Source organism: Callithrix jacchus, chromosome 6 (genome assembly GCF_049354715.1).
Source record: "Callithrix jacchus isolate 240 chromosome 6, calJac240_pri, whole genome shotgun sequence".
NCBI classification, from domain to species: Eukaryota; Metazoa; Chordata; class Mammalia; order Primates; family Cebidae; genus Callithrix; species Callithrix jacchus.
In genome coordinates, this window is record NC_133507.1 from 70,080,976 (window position 1) to 70,107,318 (window position 26,343).

The 26,343-nt window shown below is 37.0% G+C and overlaps 2 protein-coding genes, 1 non-coding gene and 1 pseudogene across 39 annotated transcripts in view; 1 reads left to right on the top strand and 3 right to left on the bottom strand.

Moving 5' to 3' along the window:
• Positions 1 to 24,519, top strand: part of LOC100402350 (CD302 antigen) — a 171,046-nt gene extending 146,527 nt beyond the window's left edge. The window contains exons 35-39 of one of the 3 annotated variants that reach the window (XM_002749408.7): positions 5,529 to 5,639; positions 7,725 to 7,841; positions 8,522 to 8,695; positions 16,438 to 16,464; positions 21,296 to 21,799. In XM_002749408.7, coding sequence (XP_002749454.3) covers positions 5,529 to 5,639; positions 7,725 to 7,841; positions 8,522 to 8,695; positions 16,438 to 16,464; positions 21,296 to 21,492 — 626 coding nt within the window. In that variant the 3' untranslated portion in view covers positions 21,493 to 21,799. Of the gene's footprint in view, positions 1 to 5,528; positions 5,640 to 7,724; positions 7,842 to 8,521; positions 8,696 to 16,437; positions 16,465 to 21,295 lie in introns of all 3 variants that reach the window. The other 2 variants (XM_008998829.5, XM_008998830.5) reach the window with 2 other exon arrangements.
• LOC144576653 (NADH-ubiquinone oxidoreductase chain 1 pseudogene) lies at positions 10,612 to 11,588 on the bottom strand (annotated as a pseudogene).
• LOC144576857 (18S ribosomal RNA) lies at positions 13,878 to 14,333 on the bottom strand. The gene has a single exon (XR_013519460.1). It is a non-coding gene; the product is annotated as an 18S ribosomal RNA (ribosomal RNA).
• A 322-nt stretch (positions 24,520 to 24,841) lies between the features above and the next one.
• MARCHF7 (membrane associated ring-CH-type finger 7) overlaps positions 24,842 to 26,343 on the bottom strand; it is a 54,741-nt gene continuing 53,239 nt past the window's right edge. For all 35 annotated transcript variants that reach the window (XR_013518917.1, XR_013518915.1, XR_013518914.1 and 32 more), the window contains one exon: positions 24,842 to 26,147. Coding sequence is in view for 22 of the 35 variants with exons in the window: in XM_078327610.1 (XP_078183736.1) it covers positions 26,010 to 26,147 (138 nt within the window). In the remaining 13 variants the exon portion in view is untranslated. The remainder of the gene's footprint in view (positions 26,148 to 26,343) is intronic.

A 26,343-nucleotide genomic window follows, 5' to 3' on the forward strand; every position in this document is an offset into this window, starting at 1 on the left:
TTTACTTATTTTTTTTTTTTCTTTCCTTCTCTCAAAAAAAAAGAAATCAACTTGTAAACCTCTAGATCCAGGTCGGCAATGTCTCTTTCATTGCTTGATTTCCTTTCTTCCCTTCCCTCCCTCCCTCCCTCCCTCCCCGCTTCCTCCCTTCCTTCCTTCATCCCTTCCTTCCTCCCTACCGTCCTTCTTCCCTTCCTTCCTGCCTTCCTCCCCCCCCAAAAAAAAAAAAAAAAAAACTAAAACAATAGCATACCACTGTAAAACTCATAAAAACCAAAGACAAAGAAAATCTTTAAAGCTTCAACAAGAGGGAAAAGCACATTACTGTCCAAAAAGCAATAGTGAGACTGACAGCTAACTTCTTAGTAGAAATGATGAAAGCCAAAACAACAAAACTATAGTCATTCATTGCTTAGTTAACAACAGGGATACATTTTGAGAAATGCAGGTTTTCATTAGGCAGTTTTGTCATTGTGCAAACACTGTAGAGTGCACTTACACAAACTGAGATGGTATACCTACTACACACCTATGCCACATGCTGGAGCCTATTGCTCCACAGTAACATGCAGAACTTACATGGCTGTGTTACTACTATACTGAATGCTGTAGGCAATTTCAGCACGACATAAGTATTTGTGTTTCTAACCATAGCGAAAGCACAGTAAAAATAATGGTATTATATAACCTTATGGGGACACTGCTGTATATGTAGTCTATCATTGATCAAGATGTCATTATATGGTGCATGACAATGTGTATCTTAAAGATAAGCTGTCATTCTACAATTTCATATTTGCAAAGATAGCCATCAAACATGAAGACAATATAAAGAGCTTTTTTCTTTTGAGATGGAGTCTCGCTTTGTCACCCAGGCTGGAGTGCAGTGGTGCAATCCTGGCTCACTACAACCTCCACCTCCTGGGTTCAAGCAATTCTTCTGCATCAGCCTCACCAGTAGCTGGAATTACAGGCACCCACCACCACACCCAGATAATTTTTTTGTGCTTTTTAGTAGCGATAGGGTTTCACCATGTTGGTCACACTTGTCTTGAATTCCTGACCTCAGGTAATCTGCCTGACTTGGCCTCCCAAAGTGCTGGGATTACAGGAGTGAGCTGCTGTGCCCAGCAAAGACATTTATTGGATATCAAGAACTGAGGGAGTTTCCAGTAGACCTACACTTAAAGAAACACCAACAAGATTTCTTTAAGCAAATGGAAAATTATCCCAATCAGAAACACAGAAATGCGAGAAGGAATGAAGAGCAACAGAGATTTCATTTAAATCTTAAATGAAGATTTAAATAGGTATTTAAACCTAAAGGAACACTGGCCAGGCAAAACAGTAATAAAACAATAAGATAAAGGAAAGAAAGTCAATGAAATTAAAATATTGTATGTTTCTGGGACTGCCTACAAAGTGGTAAAAGTACTGACTGATTTTGGGTATTAACAAAGGAAAGTCACATATTGTAATTTTCAGGGTACCTACTACAGAAAAATAATTAAAGAATATATAATTCACAAGCTAAAAGAAAAAGGATCAATGTAAAATGTTTAATACAAAAAGAAGACAATAAAGGAGAAAAAACATCAAATAAGTAGGACAGGTGAAAAACAAATAGTAAGATGGTAGATATAAACCCCAATTCATCAGTAACTACATTAAATATTACTGGAAATACTTCAATTAAAAGACAGATGATCAAGCTGGATTTTAAACAAATACTTGCTGCTTGCAAGTATTATAATTACTTTGAAAAAGTGTTTGGCAGTACCTGTGAAAGCTGGACATATCCACACTCTATGGCCCCAGCAATCTACTTCTAGAAATGTACTCACAAAAAGTATGCATAGGATGTTTAAAGCAGCATTACAATAGCCACAAACTAGAAACTACCCAAATATTCATCAACAGTAGAATAAATAAATTCTTAAATAAGTCTTAAATAAAATGATTGTAAAAGTAACATTTATCAAAAGAAGCCAGACATCAAAGAGTACATAATGTATCATTCCATTACTATAAAGTTCAAAACCAGGCAAAACTAATCGATGGTGTTACAAGTTAGGTTAGTGATGACCTTTGGAAGAATGGTGAGCAAAAGGGGTTAATGTTCTGTTCTTCATTCCTCTGATAATTATATGGGTATGTTTACTTTATGAAAAGTCACCAGAACATTAAAGAAAAAAGAAAAAAAATTCACCAACTTGTGTATTTATAATTTGTGCATTGCATGCATGTTTTATTTGAATAAAAAGTTTACTTTTTAAAAATTTATCAGGAAAGGTATTAGAATTGGCAGCAAAGTCAGTTCAGTTGTATTTTAGTACTTAAGAAAGTCAGCCAGGCACGGTGGCTTATGCTTGTAATCCCAGCACTTTGGGAGGCCAAGGCAGGTGCATCACCTGAGGTCAGGGGTTCAATACCAGCCTGGCCAACATGGCGAAACCCCATCTCTACTCAAAATAAAAATTAGCTGGGCGTGGTGGCATGCACCTGTAATTCTAGCTACTCGGGAGGCTGAGGCAGTAGAATCACTTCAACCCTGGAGGCAGAGGTTGCAATGAGCTGAGATAGTACCACTGTGCTCCAGCCTGGGTGACAGAGTAAGACTCCAACTCAAAAAAAAAGAAAAAGAAAAAGAAACTTAATGTGCTTCAAGAAGGAAAGGTTGAACCCACAGGAAAGAAGAGTGTCTGAAGATGTTGAAGAGATGATAAATTAAGCTATTTAAGGACAAGTAAGAGCATTCATTCATTCAGTTGAATAGTTTAAGTCTTTATTACAATCCAAGAGATGTTTGAGGTGTTAGGAATTCAAAAATTAAAAAGGCTCAGTCTCTATTTTCAGAGTGGTCACTGTCTAGGAGAGAAGATTCGAATGATGATGTATGTAAAAGCTACATATTTTAAATACTTTCCTGTACTAGTGAGGCACTGTGCTGTGCAGGTTTGCAGCATCTTACCTGATACAACAATCCAGTGAGTTAGATGTTATCTCTTTTTTCCTGAGGAAACACAGGAAATAATAGAAGTTGTCCAAGGTCTCACCACCAAAATGAAAACAGAAGTCTTTCTGACTTTAAAGCCATGTTCCTGCTGGTACTTTACAATTCCAGTGGATGGTGGATGGTGAAATTACATGCATAAGTCAAAATCAATTCTAGTGGGGATGCCTTGGAGAAGGTGGTATAGATGGCCTGGGCCTCAAAGGATGAGCAGACAGAGAATAATGTGGAGAGGATCTACCTGCTCCATGTACAGACTTTCAACCAAGTGTCTTTTTTTCAGACCCTCCTCCTACCAAGTTATCTGGCATCTCCAATTCCTGACTCTTTTCTGGACTTCTTTGCTTTGTAAATGTTGGTATCATGTAATTGTATAGCCAGATTGCTTTAATTTAATGTTTCATAATGAATGTTTTCCCAAAGCAAAGTGCTTGTTGCAAAACACTGTATCTTTAAGCCAGCATAGTGGGAGAGTTCTGGATTCCTGCCAGAGTTAAACCAAGGTAGTTATGTGTGTAATTCAAGTGCTTATGAAACAGCTGGAAGGAAAAAGAAACTTGGATATAAAATAAATTATTGGTGGGCACAGTGGCTCTTGCCTGTAATCCCAGCACTTTGAGAGCCCAAGGTGGGAGGATTGCTGAGCCCAGGAGTTCAAGAGCAGTCTGGACAGCATAGTGAGACTCTATCTCTACAAAAAAATTAAAAAATTAATTGGATGTCATGGTGTATACCTGTAATCCCAGCTAATCAGGAGGTCAAGGACGAATCCCTTGAGCCTGGGAGGCAGAGGTTTCAGTGAGCCAAGATCATGCCACTGCACTCAAGCCTGGGTGACAGAGTAAGACTCTGTTCTCAAAAAAAAAAAAAAATGTCTGATACAGTAAGTACGAATATAAGGGACACACTGCTTCCTTTTAAAGGCAAGACCAGTATGTTGAACATTCCACTTCTGCTCAACTCTCATTATCGAGAAGTTATAAGACTTCGAAGCAATCTAGCTTGGCGGCCATGTGCTCTGTGCTATATAACAAGCTGAGGTCAGGCTGGGCATGGTGGCTCACGCTTGTAAGCCCAGCACTTTGGGAGGCTGAGGTGAGTGGATCACGAGGTCAGGAGTTCAAGACCAGCTTGGTCAACATAGTAAAACCCCATCTCTACTAAAAATACAAAAATTAACTGGGCGTGGTAGCAGGCCCCTGTAATCCCAGCTACTTGGGAGGCTGAGGCAGGAGAATTGCTTGAACTGGGAGGTGGAGGTTGCAGTGAGTCCTGATCTCGCCACTGCACTCTAGCCAGACTCTATCTCAAAAAAAAAAAAAAAAAAAAAAAAAAAAGCAGCTGAGGTCAGTACTGGGAACAATATTCTGAGCTCAGTAAAACTGAGAGTGTAGAATCAACTTAGATTAATGTAGCTAATTGGTAAATTCTGATCTTTGTGGTAGGGCTTGCTTCTACTTGTTTATATTAAAAATGTAATGCACAACTTAGGCTGGGCATGGTGGCTCACACCTGTTATTCCAGCATTTTAAGAGGCCAAGGCAGGTGGATCGCTTGTGCTCAGAAGTTTGAGATCAGCCTGAGCAACATGGCAAAATCCCATCTCTGTAAAAAATACAAAAATTAGCTGGGCATGGTGACACTTACCTGTAGTCCCAGCTACAGGTATGTGCCACTATGGAGTAAACACTTGCAACCAACCCCATGGTAACCTCATCAGAACTTATGTTCATAGTGAGGAAGATGAAATTTTATTCCTCATCTACCTTATACAAGTTGACCTCCAAATTCTTGGTTTTGCCCAGATGTATCACAGCCCAGACTTTAAACCAGTTAAGCTGAGGTGGGAGGATCCCTTGAGCCCAGGAGGCAGAAGTTGCAGTGAGCTGAGATCGTGCCACTGCACTCCAGCCTGGATGACAGCACAAGACCATGTCTCAATAAAAAAAAAATTTAAAAAAAGGCAGAACTTAAACATAAAATGTCTATATAATGCTAATGAATTAAATTCCAGAGTCTAGGCTTAAAAATGCACATCTTTATAATAAACAAAAAGAGACCAAGAGAGAAGTGAAGGAGATGTCCCTTTACAGCAATACAGGCAGAGTTATAGTCCTATTTTATCAAACTGCCTCAAAGAATCTACTTTTGAAACTGTTATATGCTGCAAAGATAACCTTCAAAGAAAAGTCTGATTGGCTGTCTTCTAGATAGTTTGTTACCTTGGTAATAACACTAATTTACATGTCTGAATTCCTGAACAACCTAAAAACTTTTATCTTTCCTCTGTAAAGTCGAAGAGAATTCTCTTTTCACATTTCTCTTTTCCCATATATTTAATAGAGAGAAACAAATTCCTGTTACACTGGTTGATTTCTTATTTTAATAAAGATTTAACAAAGGAAATTGCTTTTGTGTGTGTGTGAAACTTTAATATCTAATATCCTTATCTTTGGGAATTTATGTAATTCTTTTTCTCAAGTTATTTAACATAGTTTTTCTTTTTTCTACATAGACTGTCCTTCATCTAGTTGGATTCAGTTCCAAGAGAGTTGTTACATTTTTCTCCAAGAAGCCATCAAAGTAGAAAGCATAGAGGATATCAGAAATCAGTGTACAGACCATGGTAAAAGGCTTATTTTTTTTTGTTTCTTTTTTCACAAATTAGTAAATAACGTTCATTAATTTCTTTAAAAATTGATTTTGTCATGTCACTTTTAACTGGGCCCTGAGATTTAATATACAACTTTTATTTGACAACACACAGCTACAGGCAGTGGAATTGGGTATATATTTAATCCTGGAGTTGGAAGACAGGTGTTGGAGAATACTGTCCAAAGCTGGGTCTATTTAACATGCATATCCTATGCCAGGCACTGTGCTTAAGCACAGCATATACTTTACTTGGCTTTAATTATCATAACAAACCTATCAAGAGCTGTATTATTATCATTTTATTGAGAGATGAAAATTAGGTTATTTGTTCACCGTTACACAGGAAATAATTGACAAATAATTTTAACCCAGGTTTGTTGGATTTTAGGCTTAGAGTTCTTAATCACTTAGTTCTGCCTGGAAAGTGCTGAAGTCAGATTACATGGGACATGAATTAAGACTGTAGTAAAGAAGAGTACATTAAGGAATAATTATTAAAAGGCTGTTTGCTACAGCATACTCTCAGCATTCTGTAGGAAATAGATTTATAACTTCACATTCTAAAATATTTTAAATAAAAATGTCTTTTTTTCTTGAGATAGGATCTTGCTCTGTCACCCAGGCTTGAGTACAGTGGCGTGATCATAGCTCACTACAGCCTTGAACTCCTGGGTTCAAGTGATCCTCCCATGTCAGCCCCTTGAATAGACAGGACTATAGGCATACACTAGCTATTCTGTTTGTTTATAGAGACAGGGTTTCACTAGGTTACCCAGACTGGTCTGAAACTCCTGGCCTCAAGTGATCTTCTTGCCTTGGCCTTCCAAGGTGCTGGGATTACAGGTGTAAGCCACTGCATCCAACCAAAAAAAGTCAATTTTAAAAAACTGTGCTTGGATACTATTTATATATTTATGGGCAATTTTGGACTATTGAGCCCAAAATGTATCCTTTTGTTGAGTCTCTAATTATTGTGACACTTGTTAGCTCAAACTAAAACTGTGATGTGATTAGCATCTTTTTCAACCCAAATATCTAACCTGGTGATATGAGAGTCCTGATTCTTTAAAGGTGCTTTTTATTATTGTTATATTCTTCAACAATATAACATTTGGAAGAATGTATCATATTGTATTAGGGATACCTTAATCAAAATCATATACATTTATTATAGGAGGAATAAATGTAAGCACAAAAGTTATTTAATCTCATTAAAGTGCCACATAGTACTTAATACATATATGTTGTTTCCCTTTGAAAAAGTCTTACCTGAACGTAGACTCTGTGAAAACAAGATGAAATTTCCAACATGCCAATATGGTTTTATTTCAAGGTAGTTGAAATAAAATAATAGCAATTTTGTTGGTCTCAAAAGATTTTTAAAACAAGTTTTCTCCTGCGAGTATTTTCTTTCCCTCCTTCCTCCCTTGCTTCCTTCCTTCTTTTCTTTTCATTCTCTACTCTCTCTGTCTCATTCTCTTTCTCTTTCTCTTTCTTTTTCTTTTTCCTCTTCGACAGAGTCTCAGTCTGTTGCCCAGGCTGGAGTGCAGTGGGACGATCTCAGCTCATTGCAACTTCTACTTCCTGGGTTCAAGCAATTCTTCTGCATCAGCCTCCTGAGTAGCTGGGATTACAAGCATGTGCCACTAGGCGCAGCTAATGTTTTTTGTGTTGTTTTGGTAGAGACAGGGTTTTGTCATGTTGGCCAGGCTGGTCTCAAACTCCTGACCTCAGGTGATCCACCCACCTTAGCCTCCCAAAGTACTGGGATTACAGGTGTGAGCCACGATGCCTGGCCCCTACAACTATTTTCTATCCCTTCAAAACCTCCATTTATATTAGGTATACTGAGACATAAACATAATTTCAATGACATAAATCTTTAGAGGCTGAGAGCCAAGGCATGTTCCTATACCCTTATTAGCTTGTATGAACCATAAGATCAAAGTTTATTGTCCAGCTCTAATATATATAAAAAGTTAATTATTTTTATATGGCTAGTGATTTTCACTGATTCTGGAATATGCTGACTTTTTTCTCTTTAAAATAATTTCAGGAGCAGACATGATAAGCATACATAATGAAGAAGAAAATGCTTTTATATTGGATACTTTGAAAAAGCAATGGAAAGGCTCAGATGATATTCTACTGGGCATGTTTTATGACACAGATGGTAAGCGATATTTACCTCATGGGACTTGACTTTTTTCTTCTTTTTTTAATGTAGTAAAACTGATGGCTCTTCAATTCTCTAGTTCAAGTTGATGATTCCTGTGGCCTCCAGGTGTTACATTTTCAGTGTGCACCTATGATCGAACCACAGCTTGTTCCTGGATAGCTCAATGAGTTACACAGAGGAAAGCCACAGCTGATTCTTGTCTGGATTAAAATGTGGTTCTAAATCTCGGTATTTTTGTAATATGGCATGATTGTAAAAGTTAGTGTCAGCAACTAATAGGCTAAGGATAGACTAAATTATCATGGTTCTATTAAATAAATGTATTTATCATCACTATAGACAAATATAAAGTACATATGTAAATATTTTCAAATGAAGTGAAATTACTAAGGTTACTACTATTTTAACTATTTTTCTTGACTTTCTTCCCATGAGAATATTATACATATACTTTTTTTTTGCAAAAATTGGATTATCTTCAGAACCCTCTTAAATTGATACCTTTGATGAATTGACTATACACAGGATATACTTCTCCTTCTAATTTTAATCATACAACCAGATGTTTAGACCAGACATACCTTATTAACTTTCCACCTTTAATTCTATACCCTTTTTGGCTTTGAACATCTTTTAAAACTGTCATAATGTTGAAAATATTCCTTAATTGACAGATGCGAGTTTCAAGTGGTTTGATCATTCAAATATGACATTTGATAAGTGGACAGACCAAGATGATGGTGAGGATTTAGTTGATACCTGTGCTTTTCTGCACATCAAGACAGGTGAATGGAAAAAGGGAAATTGTGAAGTTTCTTCTGTGGAAGGAACACTATGCAAAACAGCTAGTAAGTATGACCGAAGGTGTTTTTCCATTCTAGGAGGAGCAGGAAAAGTAGGGCCAGTTTTAAAATAATTTTATTTGAGATAAGTGTGCCTCATTAAATAGATTAAGGCTGGGCATGGTGGCTCACACCCGCAATCCCAGCACTATGGTAGACTGAGGCGCTGGATTGTTTGAGTACAGGCATTCAAGACCAGCTTGAGCGAAAACTCATCTCTACAAAAAATACAAAAACTAGCTGGGTGTGGTGGCATGCGCCTGTAGTCCCAAATATGTGGGAGGCTAAGGTGGGAGGATCAGTTGAGCCTGGGAGGTTGCAGCTGCAGTAAGCAGTGACTGAGTCATTGTACTCCAGCCTGGGCAATAGAGCAACACTCTCTCAAAAAAAAAATTGGGAATAAGACCTCAGAATGTTTTAATAGGATGGTTTACTCTCAAGTCTCTTGGAACTCAAATTGTAATTCTCTTACATTTAGGAGGTAAGGCCAGATCACATGAAATAGGCATACTTTTAGTCTATCTGCTTAGTGTTTGCAAGAGATCAAAAATTTCTTGTTGTTCAAAGGAATTATGATAATCTCTTTACATGTGAATTGAGTGAGCAGAAGTGGTGAAGAATAATTATGTATAAGTCCAGAATCCTCATGTTACTTTACAAAGAATTAGATTCTCCATAAGAACTAAACATCCTTTGTTTAGACAAATAATAACCACATCATAGTTTATAATTTATTTATTTGGAATTAAAATGTTGTCTTCTGACCCATCGGAAGATTTTTTTTTTTTTTTTTTGAGATGGAGTTTTACTCTTGTTACCCAGGCTGGAGTGCAATGGTGCAATCTTGGCTCACTGCAACCTCCGCCTCCTAGGTTCAGGTAATTCTCCTGCCTCAGCCTCCTGAGTAGCTGGAATTATAGGCACGCACCACCATGCCCAGCTAATTTTTTGTATTTTTAGTAGAGTCGGGGTTTCACCATGCTGACCAGGATGGTCTCGATCTCTTGGCCTTGTGATCCCCCCGTCTCGGCCTCCCAAAGTGCTGGGATTACAGGCTTGAGCCACCGCACCCGGCCAAGATTTTTTAATGAACAAAGTTACCCTGGCCCACAACAGTATTTTGATGTTATTTGTTAAAACACTACACAAAGTTTGTTGTTCTAAGTTTTAAAAAGTAAATGTTTTCTCATTAAAGAAACCTAAATTTTCAAAATGTGGGCTGAGCACAGTGGCTCATGCTTGTAATCCCAGCACGTTGTGAGGCTGAGGCAGCCTGGTCAACATAGCAAGACCACCATCTCTCATCTTCACACTTGAGAAATCAGTGTGAGCCAGTATTGTGATAAGAGTTTCTGTGAAAATATTATGGGAAATAGTAAGTTGAGCTAACGGGTTAATTAGTACAGGAAGGGTATAAGCAACATTTTTGGGGTATGAACCTGATAGCTTATTTAGCTGACCTTACTTTAGGATGTGGTGTAATAGGTGGCACAGAGAATTTTTGGATTCGCAGGTAGGTTCAACTGCTGTAGTTCTAGAAATAAGAGGATTTTAACCTGTATTATTTATCAGAGTAATTCTTTTATCAGACATATTTCCTATGTTTGGGGTGGGATGCTGGAAATTAGAACAGGCATTGAGATATTTCATATGCAGAATGCTAGTATAAGTGGTAGAAAGTTTTTTCATAGAAGATATGTGAGTTGGTGATCATATGTGAAGATATGTGAGTTGGAATTGAGGATATGCTGTTTGAATTCATAAAACAGAGCAGTTAAGGCCAGGTGTGGTGGCTCACGTCTGTAATCTAGCCTTTGGGAGGCCAAGGTGGGCGGATCACATGAGGTTGGGAGTTCAAGACAAGCCTAACCAACATGGAGAAACCTCATCACTACTAAAAATATAAAATTAGCTGGGCGTGGTGGCGTATGCCTGCAATCCCAGCTGCTTGGGAAGCTGAGGTGGGAGAATTGCTTGAACCCAGGAGGCAGAGGTTGTGGTGAGTTGAGATCACACCATTGCACTCCAGCCTGGGCAACAACAGTGAAACTCTGTCTCAAAAAAAAGAAAACAGTGTGGTTACAAGGAAGGTCTGGGTAATGAAATTTGTGGTATAGAGTTCTGGCAAATATATGGTGTGTAGTGCTCCTAGGAAAATGGTAGTTAGGGCATTTATTACAATAATATTCATGTATTCTGCTATCAAGAAGAGGGCAGATGAACCTGCGGCATATTTGATGTTGAAATCTGAGACTAACCGACTCCTGTTAGATCAAAAGGGGCTCAGTTAGTTTCTGCTAGGGTGGAAATAAATCATATTATGGCTAGGGGCCATGATGGCAGGAGCAATCAGAGGAATTCTTGCGCTTGATGAGTGCATTCAAGTTAAATGAGCCACTTACCAGTAGAACTGATAGCAGGATAATAGCTAGGATGACCTCATATGAAATTGTTTGGGCTACAGCTTGTAATGCACCGATGAGTGCATAATTTGAATTGGTTGCTCATCCTGATCACAGAATAGAGTAGATGGCTAGGGTTGATGTGGCTAGTATCAATAGGAGGCCCATATTAAAATTAATTAGAGGATCTGGTATAGGGAGGGGAGTTCATAAGAGGAGAGTGACAGAAATGGCAAGGGTTGAAGCAATAATAAAAGGGGTACTAGTAGATACTGAGAGTTGTAGGGTTCTTTGGTGAAAAGTTTTATTGCATCAACGAATGGTTGGAGCAGTCCTTAGGGACCTATAATGTTAGGCCTTTGCATAGTTGTATATGGCCTAAGATTTTTCGTTCCATGAGTACGAGGAATGCTATAGCGATTAGAGTGGGAATAATAAGTAGGAGAAAGTTAATTATAGGCATGTTGTTAAAAAGAGAAGTTGAACCTCTGATTATAAAGTTTTAAGTTTTATGCAATTGCCAGGCTCTGCCATCTTAACAAAACCTGTTCTTGGGTAGGGTGTGTGATGATTTGTTAGACTAAGATAGCATCATCTATGGGGCGAGGATGCTTTATGAAATGGGCCCTATTTCTCTTGTCCTTTCATACTGGGAGAAATGTTAAATAGACAGAAACCGACTTGTATTACTCCGGTCTGAACTCAGAACACGTAGGACTTTAATCATTTAACAAACAAACCCTTAATAGCGACTACATCATTAGGATGTCCTGATCCAACACTGAGGTCATAAACCCTATTGTCTATATGGACTCTAGAATAGGATTGCACTGTTATCCCTAGGGTAACTTATTCTGTTAATCAAATTATTGGGTCAAAGTGTGTTAACTCACTTAGATTAATGCAGTCTTAGTTTAAGTTGTTTGGAGGTTGAATTATGCTCCGAGGTCACCCCAACCAAAATTTTTAATGTAGGGACCGTAGGCTAGGGTTATAGGCTTTTTTGAGTTTTAAATTTTATTCATGAATTAGAGCTCCACAGGGTCTTCTCATTTTACTTGTTTATATCCATGTCTTCATGGATAGGTCAGTTTCACTGATTAAGAGACAGCTGAACCCTCGTATGGCCATTCATACAAGTCCCTATTTAGGGAACAAGTGATGATGCTACCTTTGTACATCAGGATATCACTGTTGAACATTTGTCACTGGGCAGGCAGTGCCTCTAATACTGGTAATGTAAAGGTGATGTGTTTACTAAACAGGCAGGGTAAAATTTGCCAAATTCCTTCTACTTTTTGTAATATTTCTTTAGAGCATACCTGTATTGGATTAACAGTATAAATAATAGGATGCTTATTATATCACTTACTAGTATTAGGCTGTTAACTCTCTGTTGAGATTCACCCAAAATATTAAGGGAAATATTAGGGAAGTTTTAAGATTATAGTCTCAAACCCTTTGGAAGGCCAAAAGGTTTTAATGAGACCAGCTGAAGGCAGCCAATTCTTATCTTAGAGCATTAGATCATAGGGTACAGATTAGGAATAATAGAAACTTTCCCAGTTAAGTCTGTTTACTCCACATCCCTTTGTCTCTACTCTGTTTACTCATGTAAACTTTGTGCTGGATGGCCCTCTTAGGGGGAGGTCAATGAGGAATTACCATTAATGGTGTTTACTCTGGTCCCTTGAAACCAAAACCTTGTATCATTTATAAAATCACTCTTTTAACCATGTTAATTATCTACAAGCATGTTAACTTACTATCTCTGTTATTAAATCTATACTGAATAAATGTGAGGAGGAACAGGGAGTAGTGGTCAGTTAGTTGCAATCACCCTCTGAAAGCAGCTGATGACCATCCCTATCCCACTCAAATTGCTGTACTGGGTGTGTGAGTGTATTTCATTCATCTGTCAATTAGTCACGGTCTACAGGACAGACCTCTGCAGGTGGTGATCAGTGTCTCAGGTGGTGACCCCGATGTGATCAATGCCACAGCTGGTGCCCGGGTGTGAGGAACGCCAATGTGTTCAACATCTCAACTGTCAGTAGATTATTCCAGTCTGATGTAAGCTTATGCAATGGAGAACATCTTGTTACTTATATTAACATTATTGCTTCTAGTAAGTAATAGATTAATCTAATGTGATGTCAGGAATTCAGTAGGGTGATGAGAATTTAAAATAGTTAAGGTGTTGACTCTGAATGCTTTCTTAATTGGTGGTTGCTTTTGGGCCAATTATGGTGATAATATTTTTTACTCTCTGTAGGAAGGTTGTTTCCTAGGGTCTAAAGAGCTGTCCCTCTTTAGATTAACAGTTAAACTTACAGGGAGATTAAGTAATTCTGTGGGTAAGTTTAAAGTTGAACTAAGATTCTATCTTAGACAACCACCTATCACCAGGCTTGGTAGGCTTGTCACCGCTACTCATGAATCTTCCCACTATTTGCCACATAGGTGGGTGTCTTTCAGCTCTTCTTGAGTAGCTTGTCTGGTTTCAGGGAACTTGGCTGTGGTTCTCTGTGTAAAGTTATTTTCTAGTTAATGTATTATGCAGAAGGTAAGGGTTTGTCTTTGCTTTTTAATGGTTTTCTTTCATCTTTACCTTATGGTACTGTCTATTGAGCCAGGGTGAAAATTTCTATCAGCTATACTTTTGTCTAAGGTGAATGGTTTGATTAAGATGGTTTAATAATATTTTTAGTGAGGTTTGAGACTAGAGTTGGCTCAAAGTGATCAGGTCAAAGTGGATGCTTTTTTAAGCTACACTTTGATTTGTCCAAGTGCACTTTCCAGTACACTTACCATGTTACAACCTCTCTCCTCTATATGTGCATAGAGAGGTTTTAGTAATAGTAATTTCTAGGACAATATTTGAGGAAGGTGATGGGTGGTGTGTGTGCTTCATGGCCTTATTCAACCAAGCACTCTGCTGCTCGTTTACTGCTAAATCCTCCTTTAGCCTTTAGATTTCATAAAGGTTGTCATGAGATTATCTGGGTAAAGAAAATGTAGCCCATTTCTTGCCACCTCATAAGCTACACCTTGACCTAATATTTTTATGTATATACTTGTGTTTATAGTCTTTTTAGGGTTTGCTGAAGATGACGGTATAGAGGCTGAGGGCAAGAGGTGGTGAGGTACATTGGGGTTTATCAATTATAGAACAGACTCCTCTAGAGGGATATAAAGCACTGCCAAGTCCTTTGAGTTTTAAGCTGTTGCTTGTAGTATTCTGGCGAATGGTTTTGTTAATTTAACTATTAGAGTTTAGGGCTAAGCATAGTGGGGTATTTAATCCCAGTTTGGGCCTTAGCTATTGTGTCTTCAGGGTATTAAAGCCACTTTCATAGTATATTTTATTTCAGCTGGAGTTTTTCACAACTTAGATGGAGCTTAGCTTTACTGAGGGCAGATCTTAAACACTCTTTACACTGCGTTTCATTAGCTTGGGTTAATTGTATGGCCGCGGTAGCTGGCACGAAATTGACCAACCCTGTGTATCAGTAGTTAAGCTTTCGTTTCTTACGAAAGATTTATCACTGCTGTTTCCTATGGGGGTGTGGTTGAGCAAAGTGTTTTGAGCTGCATTTGTGTGTGCTTGATACCTGCTCCTTTTGATTGGGTTGATCTAGAGGGCATTTTCACTGGGGTGGGGATGCTTGCATGTGTAATCTTACTAAGAGTTAATAGAAAGGGCCAGGACCAAACCTATTTGTTTATGGGATTGTACAGACCCATCTAGACATTTTCAGTGTCTTGCTTTGAATAGTTAAGCTATGTTAACTGCATAAATACTTAAGCATAAAATTAAAATATGAGAAGGAAAGAGGTAAGTATAAATAGTCGTTTACAGTTCTGGTAATTCCGGGTCTTTAAAGTTGAATTGGCAGAGGTTAGGCTGAGAGGATTATTTATAAGTAGAATATAATTGATTTAGGATGTGATACATGGGGTAGCACTTTCAGAGGTGTATGCTTCAGTATTGGGGTGGAAGTTTAGCTATTGTATTTATTATATAAATGGAGGCTTAATTTAGTAGGACGGTCTTAAGATTTTTAGGAAAATTACATCAGTTGAGGGATAGCTGTTGGGGTATTTTAAAATATGATTTCTGGGCTCTGACTGGGTTGCATTTTAGTCTCTTATTTTTGGGGTTTGAGGATACATTTACCTAGGTTGATGGTAAAGTCAGAGATGGGGGGAGGGTGGGTTGTGGATTTAATCGGAAATTGTTTGTGAAAGTGAGTGTATGTGTGTGAGCGTTTCTCTACAAAAAAGTTTGCTTTTTAAAAAAACGTTTCAAAATATGAATTTGGAAAAAAATCAATATGAATTTGGGGTGTCTGAAACATGATAAAGGCAACCATTTCCCCATTTTGCATCTTTAGTATTTTCCCCTTCTATTTCCCCTGTAAACCAAAACTCCACATCCTGCTCTATTTCCTTTCTTTACATGTGGAATTATGTATATTTCTTTCTTTCTTTTTTTGAGACAGATACCACTCTGTCACTCAGGCTGGAGTGCAGTGGCACGTTTGCGGCTCACTGCAGCCTCTGCCTCCCGGGTTCAAGTGATTCTCCTGCCTCAGCCTCCTGAGTAGCTGAGACTACAGGCACGTGCCACCATGCCCAGCTCATTTTGTATTTTTAGTAGAGATGGAGTTTCACCGTGTTAGCCAGGATAGTCTTGATTTCCTGACCTTGTGATCTGCCTGCTTCAGCCTCCCAAAGTGCTGGGCTTACAGGCATGAGCCACCATGCTGGCCTATGTACGTTTACTTGCTACAGCAGGATCCTTGACTGCTATTAGTTTTACAGTGATTATCAAAATATTTATCATAGTTTATTGGTAGTAGTATTCAACTTCAAATATTTTTTTTTAATTGGTTCTTTTCAGTTACTGCACCTCAGGGTGCCATTACATAAGCAAAGTTTGTAATTAAACTATAACTTCAAAACATCAGAAATGGTGAGTACCTCCATACTAAGGTAGTTAGGGTCACAGTTGTTTACTTTTGTGACATTTGTTTTCTAGACTCTCCAACCAGAATGCTCTTACTTCCTTTACCTCATTATTGTCTTTTCCTCAAGATCCTGTATTCTTTTCCACCAGACAAGCTAATGCATTTTGTTAGGCCTTTACATCTTTCTTTAAAAACTAAGTTCAAAACAGACAACACAGACAATTAATGAGGCAAAGAAATAAGGATTTTAAGCTAAGAATATATTGATAGTAAGCTAGTAATAAAAGGGTTTATTTTTAATGATTGTGAATGTGTTTAAAGTGAATCCTATAATAAAGCATAATTAAATTCTAATTTTTATTTTGTCTTTTAGTCCCATACAAAAGGAAATATTTATCAGGTAAGTAATGACTTGGTCTTTAAATTTTTCCCACAATTAAAATGTATCAAAATTCTGGCACATTAAAATACTATTACAGACCCCTTTTAAAAATTACATAATATAAAGTAGAACAATTTTTATAAGAATATAGAAGGGTTTCTGAGCTTCGTAATAAGACTGAACATTTTATTCTACAATATGTAACTTTCTCTGGCTTCTTTTACTCAGGCATTTTTTAAAGATTCATCTGTGTTGTGCACATTCACTGAATTTTTTTCCTAAGCTTCATAGTATTTTATAAATATATCACATATTGTCCATTCTTTTGTTTATGGATATTTTGATCACTTCTGGTTTCAAACTAATTTGAATAGAGCTGCCTATGAACATTCTCGTATATCTTCTTTTGGACCTATGTTCTCATTTTCTTCAACTATATTCTAAAATGTAGAAAGCTGGGTCATAGGGCAAGCATATATTTAGATTTATTAGAAACCACCAAATAATTTTTCAGAATGGTTAAATCATGTTACATTCCTACTGGAAGTGTGTACAAGTTCCATTTGCTCCGTGTTCATCCCATGATGATACTGTCAATTTCTTTAATTTTAGCCATTCAGATCAGGTATGTAGTGATCTTCTTGTGGTTTTAATTTTCATTTACCTGACAATGATGTTGAGCAATTTTCACGATTATTCATTTGTATATCTTTTGTGAAAAGGCTTTTACCCATTTGCGGAGTTCAGTGGTGTGAGCTTGACTCACTGCAGACATGACCACTTGGGCTCAAGCAATTCTTCTACCTCAGCCTCCCAAGTAGCTGGGACTACAGGTGTGGGCTGCCACCCCCAGCTAATTTTTTTTTTTTTTTTACAGATGGGGTTTCCCCATGTTACCCACGTAGTCTCAAACTCCTGAGCTCAAGTGATCCACCCACCTCAACCTCCCAAAGTGTTGAGATTACGGGTGTGAGCCGCCATATTATTTTTATCAATTTGCCTTTATTACTGGTAGGATTTTTTAAAGCAAATTTTGTTTCTTTAAATTTGGATATCAGCTGGGCATGGTGGCTAACGCCTGTCATTCCAGCACTTTGGGAGGCCAAGATGGGTGGATCACCTGAGGTCAGGAGTTCAAGACCAGCCTGGCCAACATGGTGTAACCCTGTCTCTACTAAATAATACAAAAATTAGCTGGGCATGGTGACAGGCACCTGTAATCCCAGGTAATTGGGAGGCTGAGGCAGAGAGAATTGCTTGAACCCTGGGAGGTAGAGGTGGTTGCAGTGAGCCGAGATCGTGCCGCTGCACTCCAGGTTCAGTGACAGAGCGAGACTTTGTCTCAAAAAAAAAAAAATTTGGATGAGTCTTTTGTCAGTTTTCTATTTGTGGGTTATTATGATAGGACTATGATAGAGAAGGAAAGAAGTGCTGAGCTTGTGTGTATACAGGAATTACATCCTCATTGATCTATAGGAGAAAGATAATATATAACAAGTGTTAGTGTTATATGCAGCAATTAGAACTCTTGTGGTGGGAATGTAAAGTGCAGCCTCTGTGAAAAACAGTGTGGTGGCTCTTCAAAAAAATTAAAATAATTACCATTATGATCCAGCAATCCCACTTCTAAGTATGGATTTCAAATAACTGAAAGCAGGGACTCTTTGATATCTGTACACGTATCTCTTTGATATTTGTGTATCTATGTTCATAGCAGCATCATTTGCCACAGCCAAAAGCCGGAAGCAATCCAACTGTCCACTAATGGATGAAGGGATAAACAAAAAATATTCTGCACATACAATGGAATATCCTTTAGCCTTAAAATTCTGACACATGCTATAACATGCATAAACCTGAAGGACATTAGGCTAAAGAAAATAAGCCAATCGCAGGACAGGCACAGTGGCTGATGCCTGTAATCCCAGCATTTTGGGAGGCCGAGGTGGGTGGATCACCTGAGGTAAGGAGTTCAAGACTAGCTTGGCCAACATGGTGAAACCCCATCTCTACTTAAAATAGTAATGATAATAATAATTAGTTGGGTGTGGTTGTAGGTGCCTGTAGTCTCAGCTACTCGGGAGGCTGAGGCAGAATTGCTTGAATTCAGGAGGCAGAGGATGCTGTGAGCAATCTTGGCAAACGGAGTTCTCCTTCATACCAAGTGTAAACTGGAAGATTCCTTTGGGAAGAATGCTTTCAACAGAATTAAGGTGTCCATAGTTGGATGCACCTAGTGTGGCAAGCAGACAGGAAAGGGGAAGTTAGTCCAAGCTGGGTTCAGCAAAGGTTACTGGAGAGGATGCAGGAGTTAAATCTTCAAGAAGTAGACATCAGGCAGGAGACAGAAGACAGGTTATCTGAGATGACAAATCAGGACCGAGGTAAAGAGTTCAATTTTTGCTGCCATTTATTAAATGGACTTGGGCAAGTCATTTAAACCCTGTGCCTTGTAATTAAATGCACAATTGGCCCTCAAACTGACCTGAGGTTACAGCCCAACAAAATGTGTCACATCATTTTTGAGACGTGGATATTGTATATTTCAGGCCTCAGATGATCAGTGTTACAACTAGGGCATGAAGGTAGCAGTTAGATAAATAGGAAACAAGAGAAAAATGTGTAGTCTTGAAAAGAGAGGAAGTCTACAATTTCCAGATTGGATGACTGGGCAGTGGTTGTTTGCAAGAATTCAGGTTAGATTTGGGAGTAAAGTGGGGCTACACACATATTTATCTAGGGATTTACATAAGACTTGAATGGTTGAGATCAACCATGGAAAGCTTCGAGTCCACAAAGATGACTAGGAAGTAGCTGTCTGAAAAATAGAAGAGGGCAATGTCAGGGAAGCCAAGTGAGGAGACAACTTCAAGGCTGGACAGCTAACAATCTAGTTGCTGCTTCAGGTTGAACTAAAACATCCAACTGTTTATGCATTTAGTCATACAGAGATCATTAGTAACCTTTGCCACAGAAATTTCAAGAAAATGGATTAAATGGGCTTAAAAAATGACAGAGAAGTGAAAGCTTCTCTGTTTCGATGTTTGCTGTTTCCTCAAGTAAGGAACATTGTTGGGCTAAAAAAGATTTTTCTTAAATTTCGTTTCTTTAAATTCATGGTAAATAGCTATTATATGCTTGGTCAGGCAAGCGATGGTTTCTTCCTTTCATTAATTACATAGATAATATATTTCCTAATGTAAAACATCCTGACCTCCAGATAGAAACTATATTGTCTTAATAGACTCTCATCAGCTGCCTTGACAACTGACTTTGTCATACATTTTAGTAGTATGCAGCTAGCTAACTAAAACCCATGGAGGCAACTTTGGCCAACAGTCACTTGCAGAATTGAAAATACAAGCATATATACTTACTGTGTCCCACCGATCTGGATGCTGTCCAGTTCTTAGGATACCAGGTCTTTTAATTTTTAAAACTATATGATTGAGTCTGTAATTCTCAATTATCATATTTCAGACTTAAGTTTTTGTTTTTCTATATTACTATCATGTAATCACTATTCAAAGTAGATGCTACTGATTATGAAGGTGTTATTGTACAATCATTAGTAGACTCAGTGTGTTCACATTAGTAATGTTAAGGTTCTACATCGAAAATCAGCTATGTTAATTTTAATAACACTAGGGGGCTGGGCACAGTGGCCCACACCTATAATCCCAGTACTTTGGGAGGCTTAGGGGGCAGATTGCTTGAGGCCAGGGGTTTCAGACCAGGGTGGGCAACATGGCCAAACTGTCTCTACTAAAAATACGATTATCTGAACATCGTGGCACATACCTGTAATCTCAGCTACCTGGGAGGCTGATGCACGAGAATCATTTGCACCCAGAAGACAGAGGTTGCAGTAGCCAACTAATGGAAGAAACCCATTTGGAATCAGTTTACAGAATCTTAGCTTTTTTCATTTCAATGTCTTTAATAGTACCACCACCAAACCTGCCCTCACACCTTACCAAATTTTGTTTCAGGATTAAAAAGATAACTCACTTGTGGCCATTTCCTCACTCCTCCCAAAAAATCCTGTCAATATTTGAAAAATATCAATGGCTCTCCCTCACTTTAACAAATAATTTTGGTCAGATTTCTCTCACTAATCTTAGATTCTTCCAGGTCTCATTTTAACAAGTACCAGAAGGAGTATTATGAATATATTTAATAATCAAAAATCTGCCAAAAAATAATTCTGAAAAATTTTCACGTTCTTTAGTCTATTACTATATATAATACAAGTACCTGCCCAAAAGTATTTTCATCCTCCTGACTTCTAAACCAAGTGATTTTCCTCAATTTATTAGACTGGATTCTTACAGAAAGATAAAAAGGGTTTTGAATGGGCAAGAACTACAAAGTTTCCCAAGAACTTTAGGGAAACAAAAAAATCAAATAATGCAGAGACAAGGTACTTAACTGCAATTCTTGGTGTTTTTTCAGTTAAACAAATCTTAAATTCCCAAAGCCAGGTGAACCATTAAACCTCAATAATGTAACACAATATCTAAATACTACAATTCCTAAAGGGAAGAGTAAGTCTGAATTTGTAGTGTTAGATCAGAAAGTAAAGCCAAGGAAGACAAACTGGAGCATGGCGATTTCCATTTTAGGATCTTAAGTAGAGTGGAGAAGCACACAACTTCATAGAAAATTTGAGTAATGTTCTTCAGGCTAAGAAATATAAATCTTGATAGTAATAAATGTGAAATTTTTGTTTTCTCACCAGTGTGGGAAATTCTAAACACAGAAAAATGTTTACACTAAGTTGTTCTCCCCAAAATATACTTGCAACTTGTGTATCTGAATCTCCCATATATTGTCTTTTCCTTTTCAGATAACCACATTTTAATATCAGCATTGGTGATTGCCAGCACAGTAATTTTGACAGTTTTGGGAGCAATCATTTGGTTCCTGTACAAAAGACATTCTGATTCTCATTTCACCACAGTTTTTTCAACTGCACCCGAATCACCTTACAACGAAGACTGTGTTTTGGTAGTTGCAGAAGAAAATCCTGTTGAATTTGACTAAGCTTTTGGTAATCCTGCACTAAGATATCAACAAAATGCCTTGGACGAGATTCTTGGGAAGGATTTTAATATAAAACTTGACATTGGATCTTACAACTTTAATGGTATTCCTTATTCTAGTAACATTATTTTTATGTATTCATCTGTTGTGACAAAAATCTTTAGGTTCATTATAAAATCAGGTTTTAGAAATGATCTTAGATCTAATGTAGTGATTTTAACCACCTTGTCAAATGCAAAATGTCACTTGAAGGAAAGCTTTAAGCCCAAGAAGCAGATAAAAATAAAAGCCCAGCCTATTTGTCTCACCTGATGTATCTTCCCTATTTACTTATATGTTTATTAGTAAATATGAAATGGGGAATAAGTGATTTTAAGTACATCGCATACATTTAAATAATCTTTGATAATGGTTACTTTGGCAGGTAATTCCTCTAGAATGTGTATCTCCTTTTATGATTTAGATGAAGAAAATTTTACAACTTTTATAACACCCCTTAACACATACATAATTTTAGTTTCATTACTTTTATACATACCATTTAATCACGATTCAAGTTTTAATGGAATTTTATAAATTTTTTAAAACTAAATATGATGGCTGTGTCCAGGAAGGCATGGAGAAAGCTGGCAATTAGGTTAACACTTATATATCACAGTGCCACTTTAAGGATTTCTCTCCTGCCAACATACCTTTTGTACCTTCCCCTATACAAGATGTATCTCATTCTCCTCAAGCATTTATAAATTTTTCTTTCAAAGACACGAAAACTGTAAGCAAAAACCAAAGAAAAACAATGAGTACAACTGTGGTGACGATGATCAAAGTTTTTAGTACATTTATTGTACATTTTAAGAAAAAGGTGAAAATCATTTGGGGAGTAAAAGAAGAAGCTGAGTGATTTTCCTCACCATCAATAACTCTACAACAGGCAAGAATGTATAGATTTCATGTAAATTAGTCATCTATCACTTATCAATGGGGACAGGTTTTAAAAAATGCATAGTTAGGGCATCTCTGTGAACATCAGCATCAGCGTGTACTTACATAAACCCAGATGGTATAGCCTATTTTGTTCCAAATGCGCACAATATATTACTGTGCTGAACACTACAGGCAACTGTAACAGTTAAGTATTTGTGTATCTAAATATAGAAAAGGTAAAAATATGGTCTACTATAGGAACACTGTTCTATACGTGTTCCATTGTTGTCTGAAGTATACTGTTTATAAGTCTGAAGCTCAAAAAAAAACAATCCCTCTCCTGAATCCACACTCCATCAATTATGTTATTTTCTTATGGGGAGATACACTATCTCACTAGCTTGACTAATGGCAACAAAGTCCCAGCTTGTGTAATCTCTTTTTATTGACCACATAAATCGAAAACACACCTCATAACAATTAATGGCACTAATGAGACATGAGTAACTAAAAAGTGACAGAAAACTATCAACAGTGTGGCTATCTGGTATTGAAAATGCAGGCATTACACTGTCTGTTACACAATCATGCTCTATAAGAGCTTTACATTTCCTAGATTTTCTGTATTGATAAAGATGTCTATTTTATTATTACACAATCATGCTCTATAAGAGCTTTACATTTCCTAGATTTTCTGTATTGATAAAGATGTCTATTTTATTATTGATAGGCTATCAATGTCAATCAATAGTGAACATTACTCTGGAATTCCTGATTTTCCTACCCAAATTCTACCACACCTTGAAGAACCACAGGCACAGTAAAAACATGGCATATTATGGGAACTAAGAGTTCTAAGGAGTTCTTAAAGGAGTGGTAGAATTTGGGTAGAAAGCAAGTCCAACTTAAAACCAAGTCTCAAACATTTAGAACTACAATGTCCGATAAACCACTAGCCACATGAGGCTACTGAATTTAGTTTAAAATCCAGTCTCCCAATAACATTAGCCACATTGTCAAGTGTCCAAATAACAGGTGGTTAGTGGGTACTATACCGGTCAACATAGATTACAGAACTTTTTCATCCTTTTAGGCAAGTTTTATTGGGCTGTGCTGCTCTTAAATCTTACTTTTTACTCAACTCCCATACAACTTTCTTCTGCATGTTTTCGCACTTTCTACCTAATGGCAGCTCTTCCAAACTAGCTGTTTTAAACTTTGATTTAATTTTCAGTGTTTGGTTTCATTTTTCAATACGGGAAGAGGCCTCTGGTAATGAAGTGTGTGCTCTCTCTAAATATAAATATATATGATGGATTCTCGCTCTGTCACCCAGGCTAGAGTGCAGTGGCTTGACTTCGGCTTAATGCAACCTTTGCCTTGTGGGTTTTCAAGCGATTCTCCTGCCTCAGCCTCCTGAGTGGCTGGGACCACAGCCCCCTGCCACCACACCCAGCTAACTTTTTGCATGTTTGATAGAGATGGGGTTTCACCATGTTGGCTAGGCTGGTCTCAAACTCATGACCCCAAGTGACCACCCATCTTGGCGTCACAAAGTGCTGGGATTACATGCATGAGTCACCCTGCTTGGCCTATATTTTAATTTTCTTTATACACCTGAATATCTGTAACAGGCCCCTTACATATTCATTAGTCAAGAGATAATTGGGTTACATAGGCAGGCTTGTTTATTACATTCAGAATGTAGAAACTGCTTTCTTCAACATCTTGGTTCTCGCTATTAATAACAATATAATTCTTTGGTAGATATTTAGAATAACATTTTAAACTATAATTTGTTAGAAAATTGCATTTTTATAGTGTGCAGTGTATGGTCTCTTTAATTCTGAGTTTAAAACTGATAACCAATGAAAGCCTTTTCTCTTATTCCTCTGTCATTTACATGATAATCTGAAGCTAATATGACAATATTAAAATACTAAATGGTATGGAAAACTACAAGAATACTGCAAAGCTTAAGCCATTGCTATCACTGTCATTTAGCATTTATTGACGGAACTATATAGAATATCTTATATGCATACCAATGAATGTTTTGTACTAGTTAAAAATTTTAAATAAAGTTTTACGGGTTAAGCAGAAGACAACTAACATACTGAATTTTATTAAAAGTATGTATGCTCAAATTTAAAGCATCCTTAAGGACAACTATCACACTGAATTTTACTGAAAGTAAATATGCTCAAATTCAAAGCACCCCTAAGGACCCACAGAATATATTAAAACTACCACCCTTAAATTTTATATTTTTGCTTTATGACAAACAACGCAAAGACAACTGGCAAGAGGTGAGCAAATGTTTTAGAACATTTATATTATATGAGATTTGAAATTTTAATAAAATTCTTGGTTATAAAGTTTGAAGTCTTCTTTGAACACCAGTTTAAAAGGAAACATTTCAAACTGTAAATAAATCAGTGTGCACTTTATTGGAGCCAATGTTTTACATAAAACCAACAAACTAAGTGTGGGCAAATTGTCATTCACTTTTGAGAAATTACATGGTTCCTATTTAGGTTTGAAAAAGTAGTTTGTTGCAATAACATCAGACCTTAACTTGTTTTAAAGTGTATCTCAAGGGTATTGATTGACAGAAGAAAAAATACAGTGTTATGTAAGTATACACAACTCATGACCACAGTGTAGATCCATTCATGGTGAATAAGGTACATCTGCCTTTTAAAGGTAGTGAAAAATACTAAGTCATCAAATAAATGCTCAGAATTACCAAGGAACAGTTAAAAATGACCAGAATCCAAACAGGTTATTTATATCATATTTATCTATAAAGAAGTGACAACACTAAAAAACACATTGAAAACCAGTGTTTTAAACTTTGAATGTGGGATTTAAAAATATTCCATTAACTTGAGATTGCAGTATTTTTTTCAAACCAAATAGCATTTGACTGGCAATTCTCATAGAATTTACAGCTGTAATATTCCTAAAAGGAATATCTACATACTATAGCCTATCAAATATAATCTGCATTTTGCAAATCAATACAAAAATGCATCCATCATTTATACATTTGATATATATGTACTTTTTTTAAAAATTTGATTTTATTGCTAAGTGAATTTGGAATTCAAATTAAATTTGGAAACCTAATATAATGCTCTTCTCGGAACCTTCTCCCATTCTTTTTTTAGTTTTTGTTTTTAAACACTGGAAGCAAATGATTATCAAAATGAGACTGCAACTTAAGGCATTTTAAAAGAAAAAGAATTAGGTGCCATATGGATTTAATTTCAAACGCGTATTTTGTCCCACTTTTCTCACTAGCAAGAGACTAAAACACAAATCTTTTTTTCATAAAGATGACTACAGTAATCAGAACACAAAAAAGGGTTGATGGGCATTGCTTAGATATTTAAAACAAGGGTAATACTTTCCCACTCACCTAAAAGAAAAAAATCTTTTTGATTACCAGTTTATAAACATCAGATTTGCTGTGTTAAAAAAGTCCAGCAGAATTTTAATTCAGCAACACTTGAGAATGAATATATATATACAGGCATACATGTGTGTATTCATTTTATATATAGTCAATGTATTTATTAGGCATTCCCCTACAAAATTAATTTATATTTAATTGCCAGTTTTAATAAACACTTGTGTTCACAGATCATCCATCTGTCTTGTATGAAGTTAGGCAATATCAAATGTCCTGTTATGGTCTCCATCGTCTTCGGAATCATCCTCTGAAGCTGTTGAAAGAAAACAGGATAGTCAAGAATGATTTTAAGGGGGATAAAAATGGGAAGTGTAAATATGAAGCCAGAACAGCAATGACTTGTAAAAACAAAAATCCCAATTTAGTATATTGTTTGATCAAAATGATAAGTTATATGACAGGTTAGGGTGGTCTGACTGTCGGTGATTCCCATCCACAATGCCCCCGCC